The 24,186-nt window shown below is 32.2% G+C and overlaps 1 protein-coding gene across 1 annotated transcript; it reads right to left on the reverse strand.

Annotated features, from left to right (window-relative positions):
• Positions 1–735: 735 nt before the first annotated feature.
• On the reverse strand, positions 736–23,554 carry LOC109603127 (ankyrin repeat domain-containing protein 6-like). The gene is made up of 5 exons (XM_049961206.1): positions 23,195–23,554; positions 8,471–8,828; positions 3,452–4,001; positions 2,063–2,495; positions 736–1,592 (listed from the first exon to the last, which is right to left on the reverse strand). Exons 2-5 carry the CDS (start codon positions 8,804–8,806, stop codon positions 998–1,000), a joined length of 1,914 nt encoding a protein of 637 aa, XP_049817163.1. The 5' UTR covers positions 8,807–8,828; positions 23,195–23,554; the 3' UTR covers positions 736–997.
• Between the last annotated feature and the right edge of the window lie 632 nt (positions 23,555–24,186).

The raw sequence follows: 24,186 nt of genomic DNA on the forward strand, positions 1-24,186 counted from the left end.
TTGCTGGTAGAAGTAAGTCCAAGGGCGATAAATCTCCAGATCGAATACCAAGTGGCCTTCATCGGCAAATAATTCATCAGCAATCATTTGCGATGAACTCATCCTGTCCCTTAGGACCAATAATCTAAGACGTCTGTCTTGTGGTTCTGTGGTAGCTCTGGGTCTTCCGGAACCACTTGCTCTGCCTCTTCTGGTCTCTTAACTCCATGATTGGCAACATCGTATTACAATACTTACATGTCTGTTCAAACTAAATTTCTGCTTAATCCAGGCCCACTATTCCATCTCTATCAAACTCTCTTAATTGGCCAAAATTATTCTTTCTTCGTACTCTAGGCACCTTAAACATTTAGTACAAATTAGTAAATAAAACAAATTGTGACAAAAACTAAGTACACGCTTGTTTGAGATACCTTAAAGATATGAAGAATAAAAGACAATTGACTTCAAATTTTATGAAAATATCTGAATGTGTTCTGGGTGTGGTGTTTTTTTACAGTTACATCTGTATATGGTGAAACCACCATATTTTAAATCATTTTTCACAATTCTTCCGTTTCATTTGTAGCACTGGGCTACTAATGAAAAAATTATTATTTTTTCTTTCTTGGTTAAGAACAAACTTTTCCACATTAAATTTTCTCTTTGGACTCAACTGTAAGTAAATAATTTTAATATACTTAAGGGTATATTTTTCGTATATTTTTTTAACCATATATAATAAATTAGAGAAAATAATAAAATATATGCTTTATTAATATACTACATATACATATTATTCAACAATTTTTCAAATAAAATATTTTAAAATATAAAATTCAATGAACGTTTCACAAATATCAACTTGTTAAAATGGCATGTCCGTTAAAATTTCGATAGATACAACAAAATAAAATAGTAAAAAATATAAATTCTTTTAGTTAAATCAAAACACGGGTCATGAACCTCATTTCTCGTTATCGTCTTCATCCGAACACACAAAACTTCCGCCACCGGGTCAAACCAAACTGGACGCCCCCAAACACTCGCCCCCGTCGATTTGCCCCGACAAACTGGGCGAGTTACCCTTCGAACTTCCGTATACTTTGGTCGAATAGCCCGAATCGTTGTTCGTGTCTCTGTCCGCGTTGTCGTGATGGTTGCCGCCGTCCAACTGTTCTTTCGTGCTATCCAACACTCTCAGCTTGGCCAGGCGGGCATTCACGCTGTGATCGAAGTACTTGGGCGGCTGCGGCATCTCCTGCTCGTAATACTGCAGTCTGTACGTCTCGTTGTACCGGATGTTCGACTCCTGGATCTTGACGATCGGTTCGATATACCGCGTGTTCGAGTCGATGAGGGTGGGACTGTAGACGGCGGTGCGGGTGCGGGCGGTAGCCTCTGCCGGGATGTTTTCGTAATTGGGAGTCGGAACGAGGTTCGAGTCGCCCATCGGACCTTGGTGATGATGGAGGCGGAGCGGTTGGTCTTCGTCGTCGCTACTCTCGCTGTTGTTGCCGTTCGGGTAGGTTTGCTGCTGCTGGATTCTGGCCACCAGTTCCTTGACGCTTGGCCGCGTTTCACCTTCGGCGGGGTCCAGTTCATCCATGCTCCTACAAGAAATTAATTAATAGTCGTGCACTTATGCAGAATATTTAATAAGATATATTAATCAAATTTGTTTTAATAATCAATCTGACAACGTTTTTTCTGTTAATTATCTCATGGAAAATATTAAGTCATTTTACACTTTATTGCCACATTTGATAACAACAAAATTCCATTAAACCTTAATAATCCATTTCTCAATGACATATTCAAATTTCTACTAATAAATAACTGAATATTAAACAGATTTTGAATGGCAAAAAAACACATTCATTATAAACTCAAACCATAAATGTTGATATTGTGTGTAATTTACGACTTGAATTTATACATTTGTAAAATAATTTATGCGAATTCCGTTTTAGAATTGAAATATATACGAATGTAGGCAGGATTTTTTTAGACTACTTACGCACGAATCAATGAACTTAACCCACCCACAATTTTTTTGTCATATTTTAAAATAATATCGTACCTCGTCGTCTGCAGCGGGGCCCTCTCCATCTTGTCGAGCATCTCAAGACTCCTCGACCTGGGCAACGCGTCCTCCACCTCCCTATGAACAACCACCCGTTCCGATCTCCTGCCGTGCACACCCCTTGTCAACTTCTGCTCCAGGCCCGCCACCCTTTGTCCGAGCCGCACTTGGGCGCGTTGCAGCTCCCGCTTGTCCCTCTCCAATCTCGCTTCGAGGTGGCGGAATAGTGGGGCGCAGTAGCAGGTGTAGCCGACGCCAACCGGACCTTTACAAATGTTACCGGCCAAGTCGAGGTAATATTGTTCGCCCCGTTTTAAGGGCTCCTGGGGCAGGGAGTCGAGCCGGGGCGACGGGAAGGCTTCTGGGTCCGGGTAATAGTGGCAGCCGTAAGGGGAGAAGTGCCGCGGTTTTGAGCTGGCGTCCGTCGTATCTGTGCAACAATAAAAATTAAAAATAATTTTAAATTGACGCTATTCATAAAACGTATGTATATTTAACAATCTGAGTCTGTAAACAAAAAAAAAAATATCTGTACACAAAAAACCTTTCACCGTCATCAAATTTAGATTAATATCTTTCGATTCCATCCAACAACAGCATCTATTAACGCCTGTCCGCGCGCTATTTCTAGAAAATTTGCCGCTTTTTGTTTAGAGGACCGCTATTATTATTTTAATACGCCAGATAATAGGTTTTATTTTTAGTAGGCATTGTCGTAAACTCATTTCATCTGCATTTGATGCCCATTTATCATCACGCAAAACAAAATATTATTAATATATACGTTTTGACAATAGCGACGAAGACATTTGACTTTTGTCGGACACAAATGTTACTTAAAATTATCATTATTTACTTATTATAAATATATAAGGACTTCGATAACAACAAACGAAATTGATTGGCAATAACATCAAGAGTATGAACTATGAGTAACTTTAGTTGATAACTCAAGTGTCTTGATAATTTGAACAAAACAATTAACGCTAAATTCGATTATTCAAATTTCTGGAGGGAATCCCTAATTTTGTTCGATTTATTTTGTTGGTTACTTGTGCTAAACAGCATTTAAGTGATATTTTATAATAGCAGTAGTCAATAGATATAAAATATGATAGGTAAATCAAATTTTTGCTTTTGATTTTGAGTGATTACCACCACTTTACCACATTTTAAGAGAGAGATATGACAAGAACATTGTAATAAAAATATGATAAATATACTAAAAATAATCAAATGTAATATAAATTAGAAAATCTGATGTGTTAGCGGTGTTGTACCCTTTAATGCCAACTTTAAAGATTTAAAAATATTTTACACATTTTTTTCTCTTCTTCCACTTAATAATAACACACATATCCGATTAGTTTCGATCTCAAATTTTACCTGCGCCCAATTTGGCATCGAACCGCACTCTGCTCTTGCTCCTCTTCTTCGCCTTCGCCATACGTCTCTCCTTCTTCGCCACGCACTCGTCCAGAATCCCGAGTATCTCTCGCAACTCCTTGCGCATCGCGATGTCCCTCGCCGTCTCCATTTGCTTGTTGCGCACGCTCTTGTCGCAGCCCGCCTCCAACAGTATCCTCGTCAGCTTCCGTCGCCCCATGGCGGCCGCAATATGCAGGGCGGTGTCCCCGTTTTTGTTCTGTTCGCTGACGCGACACTGCGCCGAAATAAGGATACGCGTGACGCCCGCGTGACCGTAGCGGGCGGCCGTGTGGAGGGCGGTGTCCCCGTAGTTGTTCTGGAGGTCGGGGTCGCAACCGGCCAACAGCAATTCACGACAGCATTGGTTGTGACCGTTCTGACAGCATAGATGGAGGGCGGTGAAGCCACCAGCATTGACGGTCGTCAGTTTGGCGCCGGCGGCAGCCAGTACGCGCACCGAACGACTGTAGCCCTTCCAGGAGGCTTCGTGCAGTGCACTGTTGCCGTGCTGAAATAATAACGACTCATGAATTTTAGTAATAACAATATAGCAACATAGAATTTAGACAATTGCTTAAACATGCAAGAAATGAGGATATAAACGATACGTATTATTAGTTTTTTTTTCTACGTAACTCGAAACTGGTTTGACTGACGTCATAGGTGCCCATGCACTTTTTCGAACATATAGTAACACCACTTGTAGGTTTGAGGGAGTTTTGATTATGTTTGAGACAAAAGAACTGAATAATACCTAGATGTAAAATAATACATTTAGTGCATAAAAAAAAAAATGATGTGTTCCACAGAATGCGAAGTTAAGAGAAAATAATGCAAATTATAAAAAATGATAATAAAAGAAAACTTCAACAAGTTTTAAATATTGCTCTGAAAACAATTTTGAGGTAAGTTGATATGAGTAATATAAGTTATTTAAATATTTGTATTATATTCATTTTTTAATTTTAATTTGTTACACTTTTTAAACTATATTGTATTTATATAGGAAGCATTATTTTGTAGTCAACACTATTACTCACTTACGTGATTTCAGAGAAATTTAATCCGTTTAACTTGATTTTTCGAGTTCAAAGTACATAAAGGTCAAACTGAAAAAACAAACCTATAATGCTAAGTAAATTGAGTGCATGGTACACAAAAAAGGCAGGATGATCGGTCATGTTTTTGAACTATAGCTTTTGGAAATGGATAATTATTTTTTGGTTAAAACTGAAAAGTTTTATTTATTAACGATAATTGTCGTGTACAATCACAAAATAAATCCAATTTTCCTCCAAATTTGACATCTGGATTTCAACCTTTTGATCACGGCATAATAAATAGGTTTAAATTTTATTACCGACGCCGAATCTAATACAATTTTAAACAGTTTCGAGACTGTTCTTTCATTTTCTGAATTAATTTTCTATACTTTGTTAATATTGTTGCCACCGTCTGGAATGAAGCTAAACTATAAACTTTAATTATTTTACAAAAGCCGGTTTCGAGATTAATAATAATAATTTTTATGAAGCAAGATGATGAAATCATATTTACTCAATTAAAGCAAATTTGAGCATTTGTTTGAGCTAACCTCATAAGCTGAAAAGTCACTCTATTAATGATTGGACGTGGAATATAAAAAATGCGACATCAGTGGATGATTTTGTAAATTTCAATGTGGACCTCATTATCAGAAAACTTCCAACAAATAATAAAATTATTTAATAAAACCGAACTTGAGGAAAAATCTAATGAATGTGATATAGAAAAAAAATCTAAGGCAGATCTTCCAGAAAGGATATTTTATAAGCTTTTGAAATCATTCGATTAGGTTAGCTATAAACGATAGGATTACATTCACTTGCTTAAAGAAAGAAATTAGTTAAGTTAGTTAAGCAAAAAAACAACACCAAAATCTAAATAACGATTATTTAAAAATATATATATATATATTTTCTGTTGTATATTTGTGTATGTATCAGCTTCAAAATGGCGTTACCACCTAGTACACAAAAAATTCTATACAATCCGTTATCTCGAGCTTCGTTCAGTATCCAAAAAAAATGTGCTCAGCAAACAGGTATCGGTAAAAAAATACACTTTTTTGTGACTTTGAATATAGTAGCAATGACATTTTTATTCTCTTTTATAAAAATTTTGTTAATTTAACAAGTAAAATGTATAATTTGGATTTATTTTTTGTTAAAATATGTATTTGAATATTTTAGAAACAAAACAAAATAACACAATTAATTCTAATTGAAAAATTGATCCACAATTTTGAGTTTTAATACGGATACATTGATCAACAAAAGTAAAATTTTATTTTTAATTCCTACAATATTTCTAATAATATTGTTTTTGGATATTATTTTAATTCTACTAAGTTCATTAAATTTGGGGTTAATTTATGCGGTAGTACATCAAACAATTTGTTGTTTCATTTGTAGATATATATTATTACGCATGTTCAAACCGGAGGCGAAACTAGATCTTAGAGTAGTAATGCCATTTTGAAATTGTATATAATTGTAAATGTATATTTTAAAATCTAAGTTTTTATTTTTGAAGTGAAAACTTCCTTAGCCGCATTGGGCACTTTTTGAATAGGTGAAATCTCGTGCGTTCATGTCACCGACATGCTTATAGCAGTATACCTGTAGCTATACAGCTGACGTATAGTGCTGTGTATATCTTATAAATAAAATTGAATGGATTTAGTGAAAAGTTCATTGTGTATATACTGTGCATTGCTGAAATAATGTTAAAAATCAAATACATTGAAATATAAATAAATAAAAATGCTATCCATAAATAATATGATTGTATATTAATTGTTATTTCAATTGAATTGTATTTATATTTTGACATAATCTTGTACAGTATGATATATATTTGAATAATAAAAAACCATATAAACATGCATATAATTGTTGCTCGGAGTGTCAATAGATGTGAAAACCAGATTGATGTTGATAATTTTAATTCAAATATTATGAAATTTCAAATTTTAATACTAAAAGTTCTAAGTTTTCACTTCTATCGACAGTCTCTATAACTGCCAATTTTTATTTTTTTTTTAATTTTAGATAATTAACAATTTTTAAAATATGTCTTCATATTTTATTGACTCGAAGTAAGTTAGCGGTCTCTTGAAATTTGGATTACGGAAGTTAAAAGTTAAATATAAGATCAGATTTTAAGAATTATTACTTCATATCTTTATTTATTTGAACTCTCATTTTATAATTATAAGCAATTGTAAGCAGTTTATATAATTATTACACAATTAATAGTGTTGCGAAGTTTATCAATTTTAAAATAATATTGAGATAAAATTCAATGCCTACATAAAAATAAAAGTTTATTTCACGATCTTGATACATGTGTATTTTAAGGTGAACAGAAAAAAAATAAATGAATTTTTAATCAACAGAAGTACGATGCACCAAACTCGTCTCGCAAAATATCGAGTGCTATTTAGTCTGTTCGGTTAAAAAAATTAACACCTTCCTTAACAAACAAGTAAATTACTTCTTGAAAAACATACTATTCTTACACATTTATATTAAACCGATTAATGCCATTAATTCTGAGAACAAAACTGATCTAAATATAACGATGTCGTGTAATCAGTACAAGGAAAAACTGATGCAAATCGTGCTTTTGAATCTTGAGCCAAATGCGATCGTTAAATTATGACATTAAAAACAAAATGGTGCAATTAGAACTAAAAACAGTTTGTTTAATTTATTGTAACAGTATTTCAATTATGATTGTATAAATTTCTGCAATTTCCCGAATTTATTAATCCGTACGTCACACGTTTTCCACATTTAAACTGTTATTTACTATTTTCAGTTTCTGAAAATGTTGCAATAAATATTTAAGTTTCAATGTTCAATTTTAATAATTCAGCGATTTGTTTGACCAATTGTTTCGTCATTAGGTGAATGCGACGCATAAAACTAGAATAAATCTATGGATCTGGATGTTGATAACGCCAGTTTCCTGCTTACAATAATTACAATATAATTAATCAATTTCCTCCGACACAATTACAAATATCCTCGATCCGATGAAATCGATCCTACATGGGAACGAGTTGAAAAACCAGTCTAGAATGGTGTTGATGTTACATTTAATTGTTGATCTCTGATTATGATTAGTTACATGCACCTTGATTTACGCGGCTCGATTATTAGATCAGATGGTGAAAGAGGTTTATTCAAACTTGTTGGTAATTTGTTATAGAAGTGCATACAAAATTGTCTATCAAGTTTTATAACTATCTTAATTATGTGTAAAATTGTTTGGATAGTTTGAAACTGTTTTCGAATAGGATACATAAATATCAAAACTTCTCGGTACTTATGAAGCATTATAGGTATTTTATCGAAGTATCATAATTGTCTTAATTTTATACAAAACTGTTTCCGAATTTTAGAACTTTATACATTATACGGAGTAATTCATAAATTTTTACATTCTCTAAAGTATATTATACTTATCTAAATTATAAACAGAAGTTGCAATACTTCGTAGATTATATGTGCCATAATTTTGTAAAATTGTTTGTGAAGTTTTATAATTGTCTTAATTTGTTTATACAGAACAGTTTACAACTTTTTTCTAAACTGTATCAATCATATCTATCTATCTAAATTGTGAGCAGATCTACTTTCAAAGTTTCGAAGTATTAGTGACTTAATTTTGTATACACCTGTTTGTGAAGCCTTATTACTGCTTGCGAAGTTTCATAACTACCTTACGAATATCTTCATTTTATTATATTTTTCAAATGTTTTACGAACTTTCATAATCATCTATATTATACAGAATTACATTGTACAATTACTGATTAAAATTAAGTTAGTTGCTAACTTTCAAATCATTATTTAAAATTAAGACATTTGTGAAAATCTTCTGATGCTTCTATAAAGACACAAATTAAACGCAAGAAATGTTACTCACCAAAGCGTCCTGGCGGTCAACATCGGCGCCTTTCGCCAGCAACAGTCTCAGCACTTCTTCGTGACCGTCGGCCGCCGCCCTTTGTAGCGGCGTGCAGCCAGCGCCGTCCGCCCCGTCGACCTCCCGTGGCGCCGCCACCCCCAACAACAGGCGGAGGACGGCCGTGTGACCGGCGCTTGCGGCCAAATGCAGGGCGGAACGACCCGCCTCGTCTCGCGAGAAGCGGACGCATCGCGCGCCCGCCAAGAGGCGCGAGCAGGCGGGCACATCGCCAGCCGACGCCGCCGCACGCAGCGCCGCCGCCGTCGACGGCCCGCCGGTGCCGATGCCGCTCATGACCGGCCATTAGACATACTAGCTGAAAAAAAAAAATAGAAAAATTATTACTGAAGTCAAGTCGATTTCGGCTGGCAGATCGTCAATAGACCTTTCTTATATCTTATATATGCAAGACGGAGATTTGAAATGAATTCGAGTGCATGCAACAACTGTCTGATATTATATTTTGCCAAGGCTTCCAGTAGTTATGTAGTTAGGAAACCAGTCACTCAACCCTGCGAAATACTTTTTGAACAAGTTCAAATCTGACCAAGCTATCCAGAACAAGCGTGGAGAACTCACCAGTGAATCCTACTAACATATACCTTTAGCACGATTACTATCACTAGCGATTTCGGATGATACATCATCCAGTTATGGAAAGGAATGTACAGTAGTGCTCATTATTAGAGCAACTTCTTAAAATGTTAATTATTATAGTCATAACTAATTTATTAATGTTGTTTTATACTCTATTTTATAAACTAATATTTTATTATTTGTAGATTGCATAGGCCAATGTAAAACATGATGGTTGGACCTTTAACAAATCCGTCACAATTTTGGATTCGTGTTTGGGATTGTTATATGTTCTGTAAACGAATTGGTCCATATGCCTTCTATACGAAGAAGGAGGCCAATGCCGGAAGTATTCCCATAACATAATTTAATCACCACCCTGTTTCATTTTGGGTACAACAAACGTTTGTTGTAGTCTCGTCCCTGTAGGACATCTAACATAAGTTTCTTAAGTCTCTTTTTAAATTAAATTAAATATTCATAACTAGTAACTACCCATCGCGACTGTTCTGTGATTCATTTGACGTGATTATAAGCAAATCGAATTCTTGTCTTTACAGGTCAGTAGCTAAATAAACCCCCATCCACTTACCTTCTTCCTACAGTTCTCAAGCTAAATTTAAGGAAGTTCTACTTCCTTCAGGTTGACTTTAATTTGAGTTGACGATAAGAATAGATTTTTTTTGACATTCGAATTACCCATTTACCGACTTTTTCAATTTTTCAACTTTCTAATGATTTATTAATATTATTAATACAGAAAATGACTGACATAATTAACTGTAAATTGTTAGAAATCTCTATTTGATTCTCTCGGACTTGGTACGGCTGAATTTTAATTTTTCATACATTTGATACTGTTTGTCTACGACCCAATTTTAGTAAGTAAAAGACTTCCGGTAAATAATCGACTGATTCGTTACTGATCATTGAAATACAATAAGGCAAAAACTTACTACAAAAAACAATAAACAACACTAGAGTCAAATTGAAGTAGTATACCTCATATTTTTAATATATTTTAATACTTTTCTATAATTATGGCCACTAATGTGCGTGCCAGCTTCTCCTGCGATTGGACATCCGCTGCGGCTACAAATCTGATTCGGTAGATTTAGACATTTCACTGCCCATGTCGAAAACGAAACAGAAAATGTAAAATTGTGGATGCATCGGAGTTAGAGAGGACCGCTAGAGAAAAAAAAGCGACGTGAATGCACTTTCGATTTACCTTTCGAATATATTTATAAACGAAGGTTTCTTAAACCAACATTTTTTCTACATTTGTAGAAGACCCAGTGATGTCAGTTATTTGTGAGCAAGCCTGAAGTTTGAACCTACCATAGTAAAATGTTTTTTAGAAACATATCGACAAATAAGGTATTCCAAATGTGGAATAATAATATATCCCTATACTCAATCCATTTGACAACACCACAATTTTGTGTGTGAAGTACTTTTCTTCAGCCTAGGCAAAAAATTTTCAAGAATATAATAATATGAAAATCTTCTATATTAAAGAGGGGTAAATTTAAATTAAAAAGAAACCACGAGTACTTCTACCAAATCCGAGACTAAATGCTTATACGGAGTTACGTTGGGCGATGATGATGAGAGAATGTACAAAAAACTGTGTACAGTATACAAAAGTAATTTTGTACAATATCATAAAATTTTTAAATAAAACCCTATATAAAAATAAAATTATTTTATCTACCCTAAAGATATCACAGTGCATATTAATAATTTCTTTTTATTTTAAATAAAAACAGATTATATTCATAGATACAGATACCATTATACATTAACTTGATACAGAGGGAATCTAAAGTTAAAACAACAGTAAACGTAAATTTGGTCCATGCTGCCCAAAAACGATACTCGGATTTTACTAGATTTTTGATTTCTTCCTCAATTGCTTTTTCAACAGGCATTTTTTTTGTGCTGTCAGCCTCGTTTCCGTCACTTCTTCGGAAATAACCTGGGTGCAACTTATTTTAAACACAAGTAAATATGTTTAAATTAAAATTATATTTTTTTTAAACAAATAATAAACATAAAACCTCTTGTCATCCAAAATTAGATCATTGGTATAAATTATATTAATTTATTAGTAGACCGAGGCGCGCGCATCCAGGAAATATTGGAAAGGTCTGTAAAATGAAAATATTATATCTTATCCGTTCTCATTTACAATATATTTATTTAACTACATCTCGAATATCAATATTAGCCGTCAAAAAAATTTATTAATTTTGCGAATTGAGAATAACCAATAAATTCTTGCCTATCACGGTGCTTGGTTTATATGGGTACCCGTTTCATCATCGTTCAATTAAATTTCATTCTCAAAATGGTGGCCTTCGATTTCAAGACTTAATAATTCGCATTCCACATTTGAACTGTCATTATACAGAAAAGTGTGGACGTCCGATTTTTTCAACAGAACACTTTTAGTCACAAAATTCAAATCTGTAAATAAAGGTTGAATAAAAAAATTCTAAATAGCCTCCTATCCCGTATAAGAAAAATAATTAAATTTTGATTATGGGTATTTTGTGTGCTTCTTCAAAGAAAGTTCAAGTTGAAATCGCCCTGTGTCGATATTATTAATTTCATTATTCCAACTGAATTTTTCTGGTGTTCTTTATTCGAATTATCAGAGTTTTAATTTTACGAATTAAAACATCTGCGTTTCGGAATTAATGTCCAGAACCGCGGAAATAATAACAAACCTCAATTGAAATGCCAAAAATTCGAAAGATAATAGATTTGGCATCGGACTCTGAATAATTTCATAATTGTTTTTTCGCTATTTTTAGTGATGGTGCGTCAGGTATTTGTTTTAGAGGTTTATCTGTCCTTTGACAATCGTTTAAATCACGATCTCAGGTGAAAAATGATGATTTCATCTCCCGGGCCAAAGATTAAGACACAAACGTATATGAAACAATAAAACATCAATTTTAAAACGGAGACAAAAGGTTGATTGTGGCCAAATGCGTGTGTTTTCGTTGATTTATTGCATGGTTGTTTATTTATTTTAATGTCGTCACCTCGGAGAATAATTGGTCAAATATCAAAGTTGTCCGAAATAGAATCTTAATAACGATGTTATACTTATAAATAACGCGTGATTAGATGCATTGTTATTAACTTTTGAATTTGACACAGTTACAAATTAAAATTGTGAGTTGTTAACGTTTGAATTATGGTTTTGGCTCGACGAAACGTCTCATTTGTATGGCGTTGACATTTTTAATGTAATTCACAGAAATTCCTTCAGTATTTTGGTCCTAATTATATGAGAAAATAAGATTTATATTGTTTTTGAATGCATTATAAAGCGGCTTGTTATATAGTTTAAATGTTTGTGTATTAATCAAAAACATATGTAACATATTTCATTATAATGTTCAGTATTTATTTTAACAAAATAGTAAACATTCTAAATTGAAATTTCTTGTAGTTGAGTCAGAAAATTGTTACCTACTGCCTATAATTATAAATACATAGTGATTTACGTAAGGAAATAAAATTATGGACAGTATGTAATTAAAAAAAATCAATTTACCGATCCCTGAAACTTAATTGCCCCGAAATGTTTATGTTCTGGTATCGGACTGACTATTTAAAAATACAGTAATTAAAGCACATGCTCTAAAAATATCTTTCTATGAATAAATTTCAAAATGTGCCTATAATAATAGCTTAGTTTTTAGTAGACTGTGCATAAACAGTTATGTTGCTATAAATAATATATTAACGTTAAAATGCGACTGGAAGTATGTGTGTAACGTCGGTTTCCGTGAATCGATGATTTATCGGCCATTAAAAAAAATCCATGTTCAGAACACTCCATATATATATATATATATATATATTTGTATAAACAATATAAATAACACAAGGCAGATAATAAATGCCTTTTGAATTGGTGTGATGTTTCGGCCGTCCCATTATTCATAAAAATCAAAGAAAATCGCGAAACATTTATTACATTGTTCGCGCACGGAATTCTCAAAATAAAACCGTCCGACGGACTCTCGATTTCGTTGATTCACGCGCGCGTTTTCGTTTCTGAAATCGACCCGGTCCGTCGTCGGACCAGGTGTGCTTTTAAATGCCTAATTGCATGGACATCTCGAGTGTCATTGTGTTATTAATGGTTTTTCTCTCGTATATACTGTAATGTCTTAAAATAAAAATTGGATTTTTCTATTTCTACAGTTTTTTTATTAAAATAAAAATTAAACCCCCCCTTTTCTTTTTTTTTTTTTAAATATGCTATCGACTGTAATCCTAAGTATACAATTATTCGATAGAAGGAGAAGTATTTAAAACTGAAGGGGAGTTCGAAAAAATACAAATCCTTATTTTTAATAAGGCGGCTTTTCAATTTCTTGTATTGTTTCATTCAGGTGAACAACAGACGATGTTTTATGAGTGAGATGTCTAAACGAATCTAGAATTCTTATGGCAACTCACAACGAATTAAAACTGTTCATATTAAAGTAATAATTTCAGTAAAATTGCTGCACAATTTTCTAGGAAATTATTATTTATTATTTATTAAAATTAATTTACAGTATTGTTCGATTTAAGTAATGAGGATCAGGCAAACTACAATGATATTTTATGAACGTGGAATCGAAATCATTTTTGGCAACCCACAAGAGTTTAAAAATGTTGCTAATAATGTAGAATAATCCAATAAATTCGTAAATCCTTAAATCGTACACTGTTTCCTGTGTCAATTTACTTATCAAAACTAATTTAACACAGTCAATGTTCATTTAGAAAAATTCAATACTTTGTTTTAATATAAGCGATATGTTTCTATCTCTTACAAATTTTTCATAAAAGTAGTATGTCATCAATAAGAGGATAAAAAATATTTATAGTATTTGATAAAAATGTCACTCTTCGATTTTTTTTGCTATTGACACTAACTGTTGCTCATAATGCAGAAGAATCCAATAAAATTTACGTCGTTATACAAGAAATTGTTGAACCCTCACATCGTGAACTGTAATAATATATTTAACATAACCAATTTACACCATCAACCTTCATTCAGAAAAAAAAACAAACCTTGTTTTAATAAAAAATGCATATTTCCATTTTCTGCAATTTTGTAATCAGCAATAAGCGGATAAAAATATAATATCTGCTAAAAATTTCACTCTCTATTTTTTTATTATTAGTATACTCTTAACACCAATTGTATGTATGTATATTAACATTCGACACAAAGAAGGAAGACCAGGTGGACGACAGACGACGTTTTATGAATAAGAAATATAATAGATTTTGAATTTCTTATAGAAACCCACAAGTATTTAAAATTGGAAGAGAAAAGATACAAACAAGACCGTTTTAATAAATAATCTATTTTTCTATTTCTTGCAATCTTTTCATTCCTGCTAACAATAAATGATTGAGCAAGAAATTTAAGTGGATGAAATTTTTATAAAAATTCAAAATAAATTAAAACTCTTGCTATTAATGTAATAAATCTACTACAATCTATTTTCTTATAAAACAAACAGGTGAATCATTAAATGTTGCAGTATTTCCTAAGAAAACTTTATTATTAAAATTAATTTGCACTATTTCGACATAAAGAAAAAGGATCAGGCTAACAACAAATGATATTTTATGTGTGAGGAACCGTTCCTGAATTTGTATGGAACTCACAAAAATTTTAAAATATTAATTAATAATTCAGTAAAATGAAAGTTCTTATATAATAAATAGTGAATCCTTTAATCGTGCATTGTTTTCCGTGAATTTACATATCAAAATTAATTCAAAGTAATCAGCAATAAGTGGATAAAAAATAGTATCTACTAAAAATTACGCTCTTTGATGTTTGAAATATATTCTAGACAAAAATTGTGTGTAAATTAATTAATTAATATTCGTCACAAAATAGGAAGACCACAGACGTTTTATGAGTGAGTGAGAAATCTAATCGATTTTGAATTTCTTATGGAAATCCACAAGTATTTAAAACTGGAGGAGAAGAGATACAAACAATACTTTGCTTTAATAGATAATCTATTTTTCTATTTCTTGCAATCTTTTCATTCTTGTAAACGATAGATGATTGAGCAAAAAATTTAAATGGTTGGAATTCTTATGAAAACTCAAAATAATTTAAAACTCTTGTTGTTAATGTATTAAATCAACTAAAATCTATGTTAAAATAAGTAGACGAATCTCTAAATGTTGAAATATTTCCTAAGAAAACTTTATCGTTAAAATTAATTTACACAATTTCGATATAAAGAAATGGGGTCAGGCTAACAAGTAATATTTCATGAGCGAGAAACCGTTCTTGAATTTGTGTGACAACTCACAAAAATTTTAAAATGTTGCTATTAATACAGAATAATTCAGTAAAATGAAAGTTCTTATAGAACAAATAGTGAACCCTTTAATCGTGCACTGTTTTCCGTGAATTTACGTATCAAAATTAATTCAAAGTAATCAGCAATAAGTGTATAAAAAATAGTATCTACTAAAAATTGCGCTCTTTGATGTTTGAAATATATTCTAGACACAAATTGTGTGTATATTAATTAATATTCGTCACAAAAGAGGAAGACCACAGACGACGTTTTATGAGTGAGAAATATAATCGATTTTGAATTTCTTATGGAAATTCACAAGTATTTAAAACTGGAGGAGAAAAGATACAAACAATACTTTGCTTTAATAGATAATCTATTTTTCCATTTCTTGCAATCTTTTCATTCCTATAAACGATAGATGATTGAGCAAAAAATTTAAATGGTTGGAATTTTTATGAAAACTCAAAACAATTAAAACTCTTGCTATTAATGTAATAAATCAACTAAAATCTATGTTAAAATAAATAGTCGAATCTCTAAATGTTGCACTATTTCCTAAGAAAACTTTCTTATTAAAATTAATTTACTCTATTTCGATATAATGAAAAAGGATCAGGCTAACAAGTGATATTTCATGAGTGAGCGACCGTGTGTGACAATTCACAAAAATTTTAAAATGTTGCTATTAATACAGAATAATTTAGTAAAATGAAAGTTCTTATACAACAAATAGTGAACCCTTTAATCGTGCACTGTTTTCCGTGAATTTACGTATCAAAATTAATTCAAAGTAATCAGCAATAAGTGGATAAAAAATAGTATCTACTAAAAATTACGCTCTTTGATATTTGAAATATATTTTAGACACAAATTATATGTATATTAATTAATATTCGTCACAAAAGAGGAAGACCACAGATGACGTTTTATGAGTGAGAAATCTAATCGATTTTGAATTTCTACTGGAATCCCACAAGTATTTAAAATTTGAGGAGAAAAGATACAAGACTTTGTTGTAATAAAAACTATATTTTTCTATTTTTCGCAGTCTTTTAATGCCGGTAAACGACAGATGATTAAGTGACAGTGAGTGAATTTAAACGAATGGAATTCTTATAAAAACTCAAAATAATTTAAAACTCTTGCTATTAATGTAATAAATCCACTACATACGTTCCTATAAAATAAATAGACGAATCTCTAATGCTGCACTATTTTATAAGAAAACTTTCTTATTAGTACTAATTTGCACTATCTTGATATAAGGAACAAGAATCAGGCAAATAACAAATTATATTTTATGAGGAAGGAATCGTTTTGAAATTGTTATGACTACTCACATTAATTAATTAATTAATTAAAATTTAATGCAGAATATTCCAATACAATAAATGTTATACAACAGATGATGAACCCTTAAATCGTGCACTGTTTTGTGTAAATTTATTTATTAGAACTAATTTATATTGTCAAAGTTCATTTTTGGTAATTTATTAATTAAAAGTAATCGTATTTTTTTTAAATATACTATAGACAATACTTAACATATTTGAAAGGTTCAACACAAGGAACAAGGATTAGGCAAACCACTATCGATATTTTATGATATCAAACTGCTGATGTAATGTAATAAATTCACTAAAATCTATGCTATTACGAAATAAATCGGAAAAGTCAATGTAATATAAAAATGTACTATTTCTTGTAATTTTTTTCATTAAAAAAATTTATCAATAATAGAACAAAAAATACTATCGGAGGAAATTTTTATTTATTTGATTTTTTTAAATATGCCATCGACACTAATTGTCTAAAATTTGTAAAAATGCGGACGTATGTCGAAAAAAAAAAACCTGCATTTTTCAGTCTGTTTTAGTTCTTCAATAAATAAATGGTGTCGTTTCAGTCAGTTAACTTTCTACAGCCGTTAAGGCCTTAGACGTTTTAGCGGGTAAATGTCTGCAATTTTCATAATAAATCGATGTCGGACTACATACTATTTTAGATGGAATGCGGCGTAATTGCTATTTTACGATGGCAGGAATGAAAGAAATAATCACCGTTAAATTTTCATATACGAGGGTACGAGAGGCTTAACAGGTTCTACATGTTCACTCGCCAGATAGCAAATAGGATTTCCATGAAAAACAATCTGTGCCATTAAATCCCGATAAACAATTTCGTTTTCTTTTTATTTGTACTCCCAATAAATTTTTTCGAGGAGGTGAGAAAATCAAGCGACCGACCGTTTTCCCAAAGGAATCAATTCGGTGCTGGTGTAAAAATGCGAAAACGCGATAACGGTGCAACCCGTGAACAGTTACGGAATATCTCGCGAATGAAAAGATCAAGTTTGCGTCTGAATAGAAGCAACTAATTGTCGTAACTCACACATCGATTCACAGCAACACGTACACTCATACAACTGATTCGTTCCCGTTTTCGACGCGGGAATTTTATGTTATGGGACGCACCTCCGGAAGTCCGGACGAATTGAAGCCAATTGCGCGATTATTCATTATAATAATAGGTTAAGGTTATGTTGCGTAACAGTTTTTAGGGTTGGTGTTTTAATGAAAAAATTGGAAAACGTCAGCGAAAATTTGGGTAATTAAAAAGCGATCGGCAGTTTTGACGCCCTTGAAATTGTAAACTGCAACGGCCAGTTCCAAAAATACTCGGCGCGCGGATTATTAACGGGATATTTCCGGAGTGGCATTTATTTATCGGGGGCACGAAAAATGGAGCCGCAAAAACGTGAAAATAGCAACTTACGGTTTAATTTGTTCACGGGTTATTGTGTGCAAATTTATTCAAAATGTACTACTCTAAAACTGGACTCGTTTGTTTTTACATATCGTACTGTTAAATGATTTACTTTATTAAATTCCTACATCGGTTATGTTGATTTAAAATAGTAATAACAAATTTTTATTAATTTTATGGTCAAATGGAGTAACAGAAGTTGATTTATGTGAGCCAAGGCGACAAAAATTACGTAAAATTTTGTTTAATTTCCATAACAAAACGTTGAATCAATTAATATTTCATAAGTGGGCGATTTTGAAAAGTAACGCGCACGTGGATTGAAAATTTCTTGAACAACATGTTCCGACATATGTTTTGAAGATGACTTCTACGCTTAACAGGTTTCATATTCATTTAATTGATGTCAGAGTTAATTTACACTGTCATTGTTCGACAGAAGGAAAAGTGGATCAGGCAAACAGCAGATGATGGTTTATGAGTGAGAAATCTAAACCGTTTTGGAATTCTTTTGACAAGCCACAAGTGTTTTAACATTTAAAAATGCTGTTGTGTTAACAAGGTTTAGATAATTTTAATAAAACGTTGTTATACAGTTTTTATTAATGTGTGAATCTTAACCATTAATGATGATCGACACGAGAAAAGTCGATCAGGCGTACAATAGATGATGTTTAATGGATGAGAAATCTGAACTACTTTTGAATTATTTTGGCAAGTCGTAAAATATATTAAACAGTGGTTTTTAATGTAGAATAATGCCGTAAAACATGATGTTACACAATAATTTAGTGAATCTTGAAACCTTATCCTGTTTTCCGAGGCAATTTACTTGTAAAAATTAAGATTGTCATTATTCGACAGAAGAAAAAGTGGATCTGGGAGAGAACAGATGATATTTTATGACTGAAAATTCTAAACCTATTCGAATTATTTTCTAGACTCGCAGGAGTTATTAAAGAATTTACAAATGTTGCAGTTAATGTACAATAATCCAATAAAATATATGTTATTATCAATAAATATGTGTGTCTTTAAATTGTGCATTATTTTCTGAGACAACTTACTTATCAGAATTAATTTAGTGTTCAACACAGGGAAAGAGGTGAACAATAGAATACATAAGAAACTTATAACTTATAACTAAATGATTATGGATTGTGGAATTTTAAAATATTGTTTTTAAGGGAGAATAATCCAGTAATATTGCTACATAATAAATTAGTAAATCTTTTAATCTTGCACTGTTTTCTATACCAAATGAGATGATGATATTTTATGGGTAACAAATATAAACCATTTCAAAATTACTTTAGTAAGTCACAACACTGGATCATAGGAGGAAAGATCAAGCAAATAAAAAATTATGTTTTATGAATAAGAAATCCTTCCTGTTTTAATTTTTTTGGTAATTCCCAAGAATTATTAAAGAATTTAAAAATGTTGCTTTTAAGGGAGAACAATCCAGTAAAATTGCTACATAATAAATTAGTAAATCTTTTAATCTTGATGATATTTTATGGGTAACAAATATAAACCATTTCAAAATTACTTTAGTAAGTCACAACACTGGATCATAGAAGGAAAGATCACGCAAATAAAAAATTATGTTTTATGAATAATAAATCCTTCCCGTTTTAATTTTTTTGGTAATTCCCAAGAGTTATTAAAGAATTTAAAAATGTTGCTTTTAAGGGAGAACAATCCAGTAAAATTGATACATAATAAATTAGTAAATCTTTTAATCTTGCACTGTTTTCTGTACCAAATGAGATGATGATATTTTATGGGTAACAAATATAAACCATTTCAAAATTACTTTAGTAAGTCACAACACTGGATCATAGAAGGAAAGATCAAGTAATTAAAAAATTATGTTTTATGAATAAGAAATCCTTTCCGTTTTAATTTTTTTGGTAATTCCCAAGAGTGATTAAAGAATTTCAAAATGTTGCTTTTAAGGGAGAATAATCCAGTAAAATTGCTACATAATAAATTAGTAAATCTTTTAATCTTACACTGTTTTCTGTAGCAAATGAGATGATATTTTATGGGTAACAAATATAAATCATTTCAAAATTATTTTGGTAAGTCACAACACTAGATCATAGAAGAAAAAATCAAGCAATTAAAAAATTATGTTTTATGAGTAAGATTTCCTTCACGTTTTAATTATTTTGGTAAATCCCAAGAGTTATTAAAGAATTTAAAAATGTTACTTTTAAGGGAGAATAATTCAGTAAAAGTGATACATAATAAATTAGTAAATCTTTTAATCTTGCACTGTTTTCTATAGCAAATGAGATGATGATATTTTATGGGTAACAAATATAAACCATTTTGAAATTATAGTCATAGTTAACAGAAATAAGTTCCACTGTCAATTTTCGAAATTATCAAAAAGAATCAATCAAATAAGAGACAATATTTATTACTGAAAAAATATTGGAATTATTTTGGTAAGTAGCAGGAGTTATTAAAGAATTTAAAATTTTTGATGTAGAAGCCTGTAAAAATATGCGCGCTCAAAAAAATGTGTATATTTTGAAAAAAGGATCAGGTAAATAACAAATAATACTTTATGAGTGAGAAATCCAAACCATTTTAATTTTAGTATTATTTCGATAACTCAAAAGAATGTTAATGTAAAAAAATCGAGTAAAATTGTTTACTGTTATATAATAAATTGGTCTTTAAATCTTGCATATTTTTTGTGACAATATTCTTTTAAAAACATTGTGAAAAAGCAGTAACAAATGTTAAACGGCGGTTTTGAACTTGACGTCTCGTTCTATTTCCGCGCATGATAATACAATAAACTATGCTCGATTTCACTCCATGTTTATTGAAGTATTGATGTTGCGATCTGGTTTATTGTTTGTGTTTATTGTCCTGATAAATTACCTATAATTTGTTGTTGTTTTATTAGCAATTGCACAGTTTCTCTTTGACTCACTATTTGTCTTGTGTTTGTTAAAATTGTTCAGGAGAGAAAACACGTTTGCGAACTTCAGTTTTTAGAAACAATTCGCGCTATTATTACAATTACAATCACACACACAGTCCTTTTGTATTCCGGGGAACGGCCTCAACGCATTCTTGCGCGTTCCTAAATCATGGCGATCGTTTGAAATCGATACTATTGAGAAAAAAAAAACCCGTCAGGTTAAAAACGATGATAAATCATATGCGATTTTACGCGTAGACGAGTTATTTTAAAATTCGTGTCAGTCGTTTCTCAATGCGACAATGAACCACTTCGGTCTGAAAATTTGACGCACACGTTGTTACTAAAATGTTAAATGTTAAAACAGCAAGTAAACGAACACGATTAATCACTCATAATATTTTGAGTGGTGCGATGTAAATGGAACATAAATAAAAATATAAACGGTTTACTACGCTGTTTAATGTAATCCGGCTAGGAGAAAAAATCAAGTTAAGTGCAATATTGGCAGCTTGCTTAATTGAATGATAAAAACGTAACGTACCAGTGCAATTTTCCGATTATCGATTTTATTTTCGGCTCTCGTAAATTATTGACACGTTCCCTCAAGGTTTTCACTCTTTCTTCGTTGCGTGAGGCGGATTTCCAAAATTAAAAACAAACTGTTTATTTCCCCTTCAACGATTTATTTTGCAAACGATAATTGTAATTTTACAGATGCAACAATCTGGATGTTTTTTTTCGTTTAAACAAGTTGTAATGTAATTAACAACCGTGTTAATTATGTTAATCCCGGCTCAGATATGATAGGAATGACTTAACTACCGTTTACAGTTAATAAATAAAGCGGATCGAGGTTTGTATAAGATGTAAAATGGCCATTAAACTAGCATCAACAACATCTCAACTATGTGGAATCGGATCGCTGGTTTCCTCTTAATATTTTTTCAGCGTTGCTTCATTATTATTCAAATTGGAGCGGAGAGGATGTGTGTTTTTCTTCCCATATAATTATTAGCACACAATCGAAATTCCTCTCTGGGCCTAATTTTAAACTGTCCAGAAAGATCAATCTTAATTTTACACACTTTAATGGTAACATATCCCAATCCAATCTAACCTACTGTTCCATATTATCGATTAATATTGTATGATGGAAATTTTTACATTGACATCTGCACAACGACAAAATAAACTCAAGAATTCAATATCCGAAACGAACGGCAAGTAAAAGTGGAACACCTCGTATATCGCGTTTTAATTTTTCGTCGTTTTACCTTTTGTTAAGCTGCCCACACATAACAATGTCGGTCATAAATTATGCATGTAACATAAAACGCATTTTTACCTGAATTAATTTTATCGCTTTTCCGAACAGAAAAGTACAACGACATTTAAATGTACGAAAACCTTGCTAGCACAAACTTGACACAGTTAATTTAAAAACAGATGAACAAATTTGATGGTTGCGACGTATTAAATTAATATTTAGGATGTCCTGAGGCAAAATGTCGTTATAATGAAACAAATCGAAGACGTTATAACTAACTAATAAATTGTGTTTGGAGAAAGGCAAAAAAACTTAATGTGATTCTAGCTCAGTTTTATTATAATCGTCCCGTTCAAATAAGCAGAAATCAATTTAATTGTACAGTTAGTCAATTTGTATTTATTGCATTCTGTGATTTCATCAAAACAAATTAAACAAACAATTAATATTGTCTATTTAACGTTGTACATATGCAAATGAAATAAAACCAAAATACTTTCATACAAAGCAAAAATGAATGAAGGACCGTAACTTAAGGGCACGAATTTCGTTACACAACTATTGAAAATTCATGAAATATTTCGCACATCGTCGAATTCAGATGGGTTCCAAAGTGGAACGCGCGGGAAAAAAGTGTTACGCCGCCGAACCGTGATGGACAAAAAGGCGATTTCACAACGTCCACATCGGACAATCGATCCCCGAGCGTTGACGGATCTGCGATCGAACCGTGAACCTCAAAGAGCAACAACCACAACACGTACCTGTCCATCACATTCCGCGCATTCCTGTCTTGGTCGATTCGCCGCGTCTCTCCACCGAACACGGTCACATAATTCCCCTGCGTTAATCCTGTTGGTTCCCGAACCTGGATTGGGCACAGGCCGATGGATCGCTGGTAAACAACGCGGCACAACAATGGCACACACCGGACGACCGTGAAGAGCACAATCGCACCAGTTCCAAAGGACCTCCGGGTTCCCGAATTTAGATCCGATCCTCAATCAGCGGCACTCGAATATACGACACGAAGGGCGAGGAAGCGGATGCCAAACACAGCAATAATAAAACACAGACACAGGTAAGAATGTGGTAAAAGGTGCGTCGCGGGTCGCGCTCACGTTTGTACTGAGCGCTGGTGAGAGTGAGTGGTTCTGGTCGGATGTGGCGGCGGCGTTCTATTTTTAGTGCGACGAGGAAAAGCCCCGAACGTATGCTAAACGCGGAACGCGCTTTGTTTCGCGATTCATCACCTGCGAGACCAACCACCGATCTCTCTTCCAAATGGAACCAAAGCATCGCGATCAATCAATGATTCGAGTTTGTGGGTTCTTTTGTTTGGTACTATTATTTTGGAATTTCTAACTAATTCGCAAGATATCTGTGTCAGTTTCAAACACTGGAGGAACCAAGAGGTTTGTGTGCGCATTAATTGCTTAATATTTGGTGAAACCATCAAATGTTTTGTTGTGGGTACTTTTTATTTGTTGACTGTGATTTACTGACCAATTTACCAGGTTATGATGTGTTGTATTTGGAACTTTTTGAACCATGAAATTCATTTATTGCTAGTTTATGTATATAAAACGCAGGTGTATGTTACTAACAAATGACTCAAAATTTACATTACTACTGAAAAAGCACTACAAAAACTTATCATTAGTCATACAAAATTGGAACTGAGAATGAAAACTTTTAATTTTTTTTTTAAATAAATTTTTGATTTGAAAAAGTAAAAATTCCACTTGTTACATCA

The sequence above is a fragment of the Aethina tumida genome, chromosome 1 (genome assembly GCF_024364675.1).
Source record: "Aethina tumida isolate Nest 87 chromosome 1, icAetTumi1.1, whole genome shotgun sequence".
Lineage (NCBI taxonomy): Eukaryota > Metazoa > Arthropoda > Insecta > Coleoptera > Nitidulidae > Aethina > Aethina tumida.